Genomic DNA, 12,209 nt, shown 5'->3' on the forward strand with positions numbered 1-12,209 from the left:
ACATGCTTTTAGCACTACAACAGTCACAGAGTGTGCAGATTCTTCATTAACATGGCATACCCCCCTCCACGTGAGTGTGTGCATTACAACAAGAGAAGGTGCTGAAATTTTTAAATGCAAGCGATACTTTCAAAGTACAAAAAAAAAAGATCCTACCTTACATGTCAGAGCAAACGTCCACATCTGTTGTGATTTTTTGGTGGTGACAGTAACTGACAGTTCAGGGCTATGTTCAACTCTCACGCCATCTAGGCACTCACTAAGCTAAAGAAAGGAAAAGGCACCACATAAGGTAACAACACTAGGGTTGAAAAATAACTCTTTAATTAGAGACCATTCCACAAAAGGAATGGCCCACCTGTGAATGACCATTTTAACCAAAAGTTGAAGCAAAGTCTTAAATTGCAATACCTATTGCTTTGTTTATATTTAAACACACATACACCCCGAGGAAGAACTCAGTTCTCATCACCATGAATTTGAAACAAACCACAAAGACAGCAGGAACTTCCTCCAGCTTACCCTGAAGTAGGCATAGGATTGCAGCCATAAACTCTTCTTAACTGCAGAAATGAGGATCGCTTGGTCTTGTTGTTTTTTAATTAACAGAAAAATAGTTACATATTTTTGCTTGGTACTGTGCGAGTGAATTAATTAACCAAGCAGGTCTAGTAGAGAGCGCCAAAATCAGGCTCTTCTATTCATTTGAAATAAGAATATTGAGAGAGAGCTGCCAGTGACAAGCTTGCCCATCACTTTGGAGATAAAATCATCTGCCACCATGGTGAGTTGAGTCACTGTTTTCATACGCTCTTACACAGGCAACTCCCCGTTTGCGTGGGGGTTGCATTCTGGGTAATAGCGCACATCAGTGGCCACACGTAAGTCCATTCTATCCCCATCCCCTTCCATGGCCGAAAATGATGCACGTGTCAGCAATTGCACATCAACTGGATGCGTGCAAAACGGTTACCACCTGTACTACTGTTTTGCTGGTTTTATGTAGTATTTTTGTTTTAATTCTATTGTTTTTATGTTGAGGGTTTTATAAACGCTTTACAAAATAACCTTCCCCCCCCCCCTTACCACTTTCTCAGGAGATAATGAGTTCATCCATTTCTCGATCAGGGATTCCATGTAACTGCCTAAACATTGCTTGTTTTCCTTCTGCTGTTTCAACCTTATCAAGCGGGATGCGTATCGCTTCTGCCATTCTGTTAGCTCTTCCTGGGAATGTGCTGAAGTACACTGTGCACCATACCTGCAGATTCCTTGCTCTAAAAACCTACACAAAATAGAAAGGAGAATCAACCCTTAAAATTTAAAATAAAAGGTTGTTTTTTGTTTGTTTTCCCCATTCGTAACTAGTTCCATGTACCCAAGAAGGGTCTGAGCCAAGGTTCCTTGAACAGCATCTGCCACCAACGCTTCGTGGCTTTCGAAACAGAGGGACATTCAAATGTAATTACTGTCTAAAATGTATAGACTGCTTTTGGAATGGTATACAAAAGATGAACCGGTTAAATCTGTAATGATACAGTGGGCGAGGGATCTGGGGCATAATATTCAGCTTTCAGATTGGGAAAGGTTATGGAAAACTGATTTGAAATTCGTGGCATGTTGTACACTGAAAGAAAATTATATGAAAATGACGCACTGGTGGTATTTGACACCTAGCAAGTTAGCAAGAATGTTTAAGACAAGTACAAATACATGCTGGAAATGTAAATGTACATGTGGTGGACATGTAAGGTTATAAAAGCATTTTGGGAAATGATATATAATGAATTGAAAAAAATGTTTTTTAAAAAAACAGAAGCTGTTTTACTAGGAATTGTAGGTGCCGACATCCCAAATGAACAGAAAGGATTTTTCATGTATGCAACAACAGCCCCACAGATGCTACTAACCCAGAGACGGAAACAAGACAAAGTCCCTACCAGAGAGAAATGGCAAACCAAGCTGTTGGACTATGACGAAATGGCAAAACTGACCGGAAGGCTCAGAAAACAAGAAGACCAAAACTTCAACAAAGAATGGGGAAAATGTATAATCTATCTAGGAGACCACGGTAAGCATATGAAAACATTAAAGGTAAAGGGACCCCTGACAAAAGTCCATCTTGCTTTACAGGCCGAGGGAGCCAGCGTTAGCAGAATTTTAATAACACTTGTAATGTAGAGAATATCATGGACAATATGGAAAGATATAAAATATGGATTATGAAATAATATGCAGTTGAGAGGGTGTACAATCTGACCCATGGAGGGGAAGGTGGGAAATCCAGAGATTTAGAGAAATCTCAAAATATGGATATGTAATTTGGATTGTTATACATTTATATTTGTTAAACCAAATAAAAAATATTATAAAAAACACAAAAGTACCGTATTTTTTGCTCTATAAGACTCACTTTTTCCCTCCTAAAAAGTAAGGGGAAATGTGTGTGCGTCTTATGGAGCAAATGCAGGCTGTGCAGCTATCCCAGAAGCCAGAACAGCAAGAGGGATTGCTGCTTTCACTGCACAGCGATCCCTCTTGCTGTTCTGGCTTCTGGGATTCAGAATATTTTTTTCCTTGTTTTCCTCCTCCAAAAACTAGGTGCGTCTTATGGTCTGGTGCATCTTATAGAACGAAAAATATGGTAATTTCTGGCATGGCATGAGGGCCTGCTGGTTAAAGCAAATGAAGGCATGCCCAAACCAATAGGCATACTTAAAAAAGGCATCTGGACACTTAAGGGGAGTTCTAAAGGAGCCAGATAACAGGTAAGCATGTTGAACAAAATCATTTCTTGCATCAGCTCTCTGACAAATTGCAAAGAACTATGCAACATCACTATTCAAAGAACATTCTGAGTAGATTTGCTAAGCAAGTAGCACAATAGGTATTTCTTTAAAGCATGTATATCTCAGTACATTATCTCTCCTGTTTTCTTGAATGATAGTGACACCAAGTGGTCCTTTCTGTTTACTTCAGGTTCATCTTAGTACAATAGAAACATCTGGCAAGGCACAAATCAAACATTCACATCCTTGCCACTCACTACCAATGGGTTTCTCTGCATTTTTTTTACATGACTACTTTTCTCGACATAGGGATTTCTTTACATATGGGCTGACCAATTACAAGCCCTTTTAAGCAATTTACAAATAAAGTATTTAAAGGGAGGAGCATTGTCTATTCAGCTGTTTTGAAAATGTCAAAATGAAAACCATTTCTCCTATAAATCATATAAAATATTAATTACCTGTCAAATCATCTTAGATATACTGCCAAATCAGTAATGGAAATAGTAATGAAGAAGTTACAATAGGTGTCACCCTTTTAACCGTGTGTTTCTATTCTATATGTTTCTCTAGTTTTGATATCTTTTAACTATGCTGATAAATACTGAGAGATGTTGAAACAAGTATCACTTTACCTTCTGCAGAGTGTGTACTCCTCACTACTTGTGACTCCCCTGGGCGGGGGTCGAAATTGCCAGCCATCCTGAGATCCTGTCACATAAATACAATATCTATGTTATTTTTCTGGTTGTATCAGGAAACACACTTGGGCTATTAAGGTATCAGTCTCATAACCGATTTTGTGCTGAGCCAAACGACAGGCAGCCTAATGCAATTCATATACAGTGGTACCTCGGGTTACATATGCTTCACGTTACATACGCTTCAGGTTACAGACTCTGCTAACCCAGAAATAGTACCTCAGGTTAAGAACTTTGCTTCAGGATAAGAACATAAATTGTGCTCGGGCGGCACGGCAGCAGCAGGAGGCCCCATGAGCTAAAGTGGTGCTTCAGGTTAAGAACAGTTTCAGGTTAAGAACATACCTCTGGAATGAATTAAGTTCTTAACCTGAGATACCACTGTACAATCCAGGGTCTCTTGATTACAATCTCATGCATAGTTTAAAAAATCACATTAGAAGCCACTTCCTAGTCTTTTATAATAATTGATCCCAAATTGTGAGATAGCCACGGTTTAGCCATCGATTGACAGACAATTGTAATCCCTCATTCAGTAGTTTCAAAAGCTATTTTTATTTACCTTCCTCCAATTCTTCTACATGGTATACTGAGGGCACTTTACCAACTGCTGCCTGAAATCATAAAAAGAAAAAAATGCTGAGCACATTAAGTCAATCAATAAAGAAATCAAAATTAATTTCAAGTATCATTCTGAATAAGGTAAAGGTAAAGGAACCCCTGACCATTAGGTCCAGTCGCGGACGACTCTGAGGTTGCAACGCTCATCTCGCTTTACTGGCCGAGGGAGCCGGAGTACAGCTTCTGGGTCATGTGGCCAGCATGACTAAGCTGCTTCTGGCGAAACAGAGCAGCGCACAGAAACGCCGTTTACCTTTCCGCCAGAGCAGTACCTATTTATCTACTTGCACTCTGACGTGCTTTCGAACTGCTAGGTTGGCAGGAGCAGGGACCGAGCAATGGGAGCACACCCCGTCGCGGGGATTCAAACCGCCGATCTTCTGATCAGCAAGCCCGCGTCATTCCAAGTACTAACTATAAAAATGTAAACATTAAATATACTTCGGTTTTACTGTTTGAGGGAACAAATATAAATTTTAGTTTATAAAGGTAATGAATGTCAACCCTGCCCTTCAATACTATGATTCAAACTATGTTTTGCTCAGGCCAGATTTATAATCCTGGCTCATTCACTAACCATAATTTAAAGTAACCAGTGCTTCCTTAAATTCAAACATAACTGGAAACTCTGGTTAGCTCCTCATGGCTGAGAGGTGAGGGAGCACTGTCATGTTAACACTAAGCTATATTTTAGGATTGCTCCCAAACCTGCTCATTCTGTTAATTATTTGTGCTAATTGAAACCTAATTCTAAAGTCAGGGCTAGTGTCAGAGATCAGTGAGGGTGGTCCAAGTGCCAGGGGATCAAAAGGACCCACCACCAATTCCACCATCAACCCAGTTCATTTTACTGAGCACTGTTAGATGGTTGCATAGGGAGGCAGCCACAACCAGCGGCGGCGGCAGCTGTAGCAGCACACATGTGCTTACATACACTCACTGCTGTGATGCATTTGATCAGAGCAGCCACTGATCCTGCAACTTGATGCTTTATCCTTTGCTACAGTGACAACAGTCACTGCCCGTCCTCAGCGCTGCTTTCCACCACCTGTTGACCTTGCCCAGTTTATGTGGACAGAAGCAGCGTCTCTGTTTAAGTCTGGAGCATATCATGCTCATTTGCTTTTAACCCAAATAATCTTTGGTGGGAAGGAGTGCTTGGTCAAACAGGCAAAGAAATCTGCTTCTTTGGTCTCTCACTCCCCTAAAACCTTGGGAAAATGACAGAGGAGGTAAGAGATAGAGGGAATTGTCTCAACAGAGATGGAAAAACGGAAGAGTGTGAGACACATTTCGTCGTCTAAATAGAAAATTTCTGAGTTTACCTTGGAAGCCTTTTAAAATCTCCCTGGGGATGCAAGTGAGAGTGGTCCATTTTAAAATAGCTAAGTTTAGGAATCAGGCTGTTTATTCTCAAGCAAAATGCAGCAACTAAGAAAGATCTTTTAAACTTAGGTCGTTGTGTGGTTTTTTTGGTTTGGCATGTTGCAAAACATTTGCCATAGGAAAACATAAGAACTTATTTTTCCCCCATTGGAATCAATTGAGTTTAAATTTGCTTAATGTTGGCTGAATCAGTTCCTTATACACTTGATATTCATTTTTACAGCTTCCCTTGGGTAGGTAGGCTGTGCAGCATATGTAAACATAGGTCCAATTTCCATGTTTATTTTGATGCAGTGCAGTCATTACAAGCTAATTCGACGTAATGTTTCATGTGGCACACATTTCTTACAATATGCACCCCTCCTTGGAGACTTTCCATGCCAAGTTAAAAGTGTGAGAAGAACAGGTTTCCTGACATAGTAGCAGTTGTCACCACCAAGGGTTACATTCATTATAAATATTCACCATGCAGCAGTGTGAATGTTTAAAAAAAATCGCCTCTGGCTTTAACAAAAGTGAATGTGGGAAATGGGCCTCCAAGGCTCTTTCACAAGTGCAAAATCCATCAGACTACTTCTCTACATCTGATGACCCTACACCTGATTATTGTGTTAACTGGCCCAATTGGAAAGCATCATGTGTGGTGGGGTGATATAAAAGCTCTGAAGAGTTTTACTTGAATGGGACGAAGCTCGGTTGGAAGAGGAAGGGATGGCCTAAAGAGGGAAGAAGGATGTTTTCGGAGCAGGGGCAGTGCCAAATAAGACACCAAAAGCTTGGTGCTGATACACTGTTGTCCAAGGGCCTACAGAATCTTGGGACCGACCCTGGCTAAAGATAGGCTAACAGTGGGTGATTAATATTAGACAAAGGAATCATTTACTACAGATGAAGAAAGAAAGTCCATCATATTACAAACCACAAAAAAGCAATTTCTCAGCTTTCTTGGGTCTGTCTTTTTTAGCAGAAAACAAATATATAAAAGGATAAAGAAAACCAACAACCATGTAGAAGGCTTTAAAGGAGGTGGGAGGTGAAGCTGGTTAAACTGTGCTAATAAAACTCAGCGCAGAAAGTCCAAAGTTCTATAAAGGAAATATATTTATTTCTTCCAGTATCATACATAGTCTTACCTCTGTTTCAACAAGAAGTGTTTTCAGCCTCGTCAGATCTTTAGTTACCATCCCGTTCTGCCAAGAAAGAACATTATCACATGCTGTCCATTTGTCAACTGCAAAAACTGTTTTTTTAACCATTGTTTACAAGGTTAATAAAACTAGTTTTGAGAGCTACTGGGCCATAGAACACAGTATCATATAAAAGTCCTACAGAATCAGGCCAGTTAGTTTATCTAGTCCAGCTGCCTGTTCTCACAGATGCCCACTTGAGATTCCCAGCAAAAGGCAGACCACGATTATCGGTGGCCTTGTTTGTAACAAAACATATCTTACATATTTGTGGTCACTACAGGACAGTTTAAAACTGAGTGAAAATACACTGAAAGTGCTGGCAGACTTTTTCAAGGGGTGCAAAACGGAAAAATGCTATTATTATTTTAAAATCCATGGGAAACTTTTTAAAGCATGGGAAACATTTTAAAACTTAAAAATATGGAGAGAGAAATTATATGGTCAGAACGTATGTCCTAACACTTTTACTACAGCCATTCTGTTGGGCAGGAGTTTCTTTTTATTCCTTATAAATTCCTTCCTTCTTTTCCAACCATAAACATGTCTGCAGTGACTCTCTTAAAAACAACTGATAACACTAATACTCCAGGACAGCTGAAAACTACAGACCTTGAGGCTGGTCTAGCCTGTATTACCTGGTGAACCTGATATGAGAGGAACAGAGCCTTAACTTCCCTGTGCAACTCTACCCCCCTTTTCTTTCCACTGAAGTACAACGTACTTCAAAGGCGAACCTCAGACCAAAGGAGCTGCCAGATCCTTTCCTAGTAAAGGAAGCATGCTAGATATCAACAGCTTAATCCATCCATGCTAGTGAGGTCAAAACAGAACTTTCCCATATAAAAACAATCAATACAGGGCAATTCAAAAGAGGAGTGGAGAATCAAAAGCAAACAAACCACCTAATCCAAAGCCCATGTAACAGGGACATGTTTTCCCTTTTTTTAAAAATCACTCTTCCATTAGCTTTAACATCTCCTCCCACATTGATTCCAATGGGAAGGGAAAGGTGTCAGGTCCAGGGCAGGTGTCCTTTTTACCCCATTCCAGGAGTGTGCAGGTGGAATGGAAGTGCTTCTCCTGATCTGCCCCAAGATGCCCTTGGAAAACCTCTTTGTTTTTCGCCTCTACCATCAGAGCACCAATGGAAGGAGGGATAGCCACAGAGGTTTCTGTGGCTGCAACCTCTGGTGCTGCCTATGGATAGGAAGATCTACACCTATGACCCAAAGACACCCACTTGGGGACTATTGGATTGCAATTTATAGAGATGAAGGCTCCCCGTGCCCTGCGGAGGCTTTCCGCAGCTAAGCCAGAAGCAAAACAGCGAGAGGGAGCTCTGCACAGGGCTCCCTCTCGCTGTTCTGGCTTCTGGGATAGCCAGCGAAGCCTGCATTCCCTCCATAAGACGCACACACATTTTCCCTTACTTTTTAGGAGAGAAAACGTGTGTCTTATAGAGCGAAAAATACGGTATATAACAAACACGTGACAATCCATGCAATTTTTTTGGTCTTCAGATTTTATCTTTGATTCTAACTTCTTTTTTAGCACAGCTGTTATGTTTTAAGCTGGTATCAGTAAATCTTGCAAGGTTATGTGCAGTTATAACAAAAAGTGTACGCTTAATATTGTTTGTATCAGCCATAGCTTTAAAAACAAACACACTTTCTTTACTTGACAATGCATGTGTCCTGAACCTGTTTGTCCTGCTAGAATGTGTTTCATAAACATCAGCAAAAGAGCAATGAATCCTGATGTAATCTGCTCGCAGGAGTCAAATTTATGAACAAAAAAGAAAACTTCCTTAGTCTTTCAAATATAAGTGGACCCAAAGAAATAAGATAAAACACATAAACGGTTTGATTCGAATTCTTTTTTTAAGGTGGAAGTTAAAGTTTTAAGACTGTGGATTTATCTCTTGCTAATGAATAAGCACCTGCAAAAGAAAACCGAACCCCTGGCTTTTGAAAGAAAATTAAACAAGAAAAGGCTTTCAGCTGTTTATTTTTTAAAAAACAGAACTTCATTATAGCTTTCCTATATTGCTTTCCTATACTGAGTTAATTTTATGTTAACATACTTTGGATGCAAAATATTGATCCTATTAACTTATTACCCTATTAACATACTGCTATGTAAGAAATCCAAGGGAAGTCAGTATGTCTGAAAGAGCCATGGCTATGTGGATTTCACCATCTCCAGTGCAGTTTAAACCAAAAGAAACTGAAGGCTGACACCATCCTCTAGTCTAGACTCAGCGTAGAAGTGGATGAAGGTCAGAAGGCAAAAGTAAAAGGCCTAGCACAAGCATAGGCAAACTCGGCCCTCCAGATGTTTTTGGGACTACAACTCCCACCATCCCTAGCTAACAGGACCAGTGGTCAGGGATGATGGGAATTGTAGTCCCAAAACATCTGGAGGGCTGACTTTGCCTATGCCTGGCCTAGCAGCAGCGGAGAGATTTTTGTAGACTCCTTGGTGAAAGCTGGGAAGGAGTATTTGGCCACTGCAAGCAATACCACAGGATGCAAGTCTTGAGCAGTCAGTCAGCAGCAGACAGAGGCAGCTAGTGAAGTTGCTGCTTGAGTGCTACAAATCAATTACCTTTCCAGTCAGAAGCCAGAATACAAGGAGAAGCAAACTCAGGTGGCCCTCTCACATGCTTTACACACTCATAATCTTAGATGCTAGAAACAAGGATAAAGGACTTCCCGCGGCTCTGGATCCAACCCAGTGTATTTGTTACATGCAACAGCTGCCAAACTCTGTTGGATCAAAGTCGTGGATATAACTGGGAGTCATGTTTCACTTTATCTATAAACATCCACATGCATTAATATATTCACTAGGGCTCAGCACAAATCATTTGGTGCTGAAAGTTACTGACATAGCCCCTTCGTTACTAGATAAAGTATATTAGTTCAAAAAACTAGAGATAATCAATTGTCACCTACCAGTGATTCACCCATCAGTGATTTAGAAAGAGCGTTCGATACAATCTGCAGCTTCCCTTTAAGATGCATGCAGCAAAGCACTGCACGGAAAGTGTCATCTTCCTTGTCCAGTCCTTCTCCCAATACTAAAGTGAAAATCATATTCCATTATTCGCCACCAATTATTTACACCAGTTTTTTAAGGCACCCCAACTTGAACTTCATCACAGAAGTAAAATTAAGTGGGGTTTTTTCCACAAATATAATCTTAAAATATCCTCCCTCATTTTCCACTCTGTGGTTTCCTTTTGCTCACATTTTATGTGAAACTTTCTAGCTCTGCTTTGAACTTAAACATTGTGCTATATCTGGTCAACATTCCGGGATGGTAGGAGTTGTAACCGTACATCATCTGGAAGGCAACAAGTTCCCCATCCTCATCTTAGGAATTTGTCCTACATAATTTCTGTCCTAATGAAGAGTCCTTCTAAAATTCCACTGCTCTTCTACACGCTTTTTCCTAATTGAAATTCATTTTCAATAAAGGAAGCACAGAATACATTTCCAATGAACTGCATCTGAAGGAAATAATCAATAACCTATTTACGCCAGAACCAGTCCTAATCAAATCAGCATTGTGTATTTTCTTTATGCAATGTCTGTACTGGCTTAATTTTAATAACACAAAATTAAATCTTGACATGAATTTTGTGCTCCCAATGTACAGATACTGGCAACATATTTAACAACAAAAGCCACAACTGCAGGAGAAGTAGAGATACAAAGCTTTAATTAATATCCTATTTGTATTATCAAAACATAACAGCATCATCTAGTCCAGATATCTTCCATCTTTTCAACATGCATTTGGAGACCCATTTCTTAATCTTTTATCATATATTTCCATGGTAGTAGTGCATCTGTCTATCTTGGATCAGACCACAGCCCAGCGGTGGGTCCTGACCCACCAGCTGAAGATCAGTGATCTAGTCAACACTGATGTATGTAACTCTCTCAACGAATTAAGTGGGATTTAACAGTGATTAATGTAGGGCTGGGTCATCTCCCTAACATGAACAAAATCTAATTAAAAAATGGAGAGCACCATACTCTTTGTTCTTTGGTGCTCTTTGTCCAAAATATGTTATGAAATGAGACAGGCAGTTCTTGTTACATTTTGGAACTGACATAAGTTAAGACTAGGATATCCAAACTGGCACCCTCAAATACCTCCCTTTGCTCTCCCATCATTGAGAGTAAAAGAAACATTAGCAGAGTAGTGAAATGTTTTTGAGTTGTGGCGAGAGGGAGACAGAGACAGAGATCAACATGTATCTATTAATTAAATTTATCATCCTGTTTCTCATCAGAGCCGACAATGGCTAACATTTATGAAATACAGCATTCAAAACAAATTGAAAATACCATTTGCCATAAAATACGGAGAATCAACAATACACTTGAACAAACAGGGACATTCAGAACGGGGGGGGGGGGGGGGAGAGAGAGAATGAGCCTCTGGAGTCCTGGATCAGAACTGAAGGGTCACAACTCAATCTTAAAGCACATGCTTTGCAACCAGTAGATCCCAAGCATTGTTGGTACACCTGGGAAAGACCCCTGCCTGAAATCTTGGGGAGACACTGCCAATCAGTGTTGACAATACTGAACTAGATGGATCATTAGTCTTAAGGTAACTTCCTATATATGTTCCTATATGTCTACTTCCAATTCCATGCTTTATTGCATAGAGCTTTCAGTCAATAGCACTTACTGATCCAGCATGTCTTGTAACCAACCCAATGTAAGTAAGTTTTCATATTACTAAACCTCAAAAGAGCTGCCTTTTAAGATAATGAAAGCTGCCACCTTTTGCAAGGAGGAAAGGATTCCCCACCCCCCCATCTGAAGCGACTGTAATACACAAAAACCAAAACAACACATGATTCCCATTAAAATTCCTCCCCATCAATTTAGCTTTAGCTGTTTAATACATGGGTGTTAATGAACCTACCTCTCAAGCCAATTAAATCTCACAGCATAATTATTTGATGAGGAGAGTCATTTAAACAAAAATCCAAACCTCTGAACAAAGATTGTTAAAGGCAACCATGTCAGAATACTGTAGAATAAATAAGCATGGCAAGCAGGATCACCAGAAATGCAAATTAAGTCATTATTATTATATATTGAAAGTTACCTGGCATCCATATGCAGCTATGTCAAGCTTCCAAAGTGCTTCCCATTGCTAAAAGCTAGTAACAGAGAAGCTGCACTACTCTGCATAATCTACCGCAGGGGGTGGGAAATCATGGTCCTCCATAGGCTGCTATACTTCAACTCTGCAGCCAGCAAGGCCAACAATCGGGGATGATAGGAGTTCCAACGAATCAAAACCTGCAAGGCCACAGGATCCCCACCACTGCCCTACAGGACGCACACACATTTCCCCTTCATTTTTGGAGGGGGAAAAGTGCGTCCTATGGGGCGAAAAATACGGTACATTTTAAACAACAATTAGGATTATGTTCTCATAACTCTACTTTAGAGAGTGCAAGAAGATTGCTGATACTTAGAGAACATACT

At 40.1% G+C, this 12,209-nt stretch overlaps 1 protein-coding gene across 6 annotated transcripts in view; it reads right to left on the reverse strand.

Moving 5' to 3' along the window:
• Positions 1 to 12,209, reverse strand: part of HELZ (helicase with zinc finger) — a 126,545-nt gene that overhangs the window by 79,737 nt on the left and 34,599 nt on the right. For all 6 annotated transcript variants that reach the window (XM_083427187.1, XM_083427185.1, XM_083427188.1 and 3 more), the window contains 6 exons: positions 9,645 to 9,769; positions 6,631 to 6,687; positions 4,053 to 4,104; positions 3,425 to 3,500; positions 1,087 to 1,285; positions 157 to 264 (listed from right to left, as the gene is read on the reverse strand). In XM_083427187.1, coding sequence (XP_083283313.1) covers positions 157 to 264; positions 1,087 to 1,285; positions 3,425 to 3,500; positions 4,053 to 4,104; positions 6,631 to 6,687; positions 9,645 to 9,769 — 617 coding nt within the window. The remainder of the gene's footprint in view (positions 1 to 156; positions 265 to 1,086; positions 1,286 to 3,424; positions 3,501 to 4,052; positions 4,105 to 6,630; positions 6,688 to 9,644; positions 9,770 to 12,209) is intronic.

Source organism: Podarcis tiliguerta (genome assembly GCF_965153285.1).
Source record: "Podarcis tiliguerta genome assembly, chromosome: 2".
Taxonomy (NCBI): domain Eukaryota; kingdom Metazoa; phylum Chordata; class Lepidosauria; order Squamata; family Lacertidae; genus Podarcis; species Podarcis tiliguerta.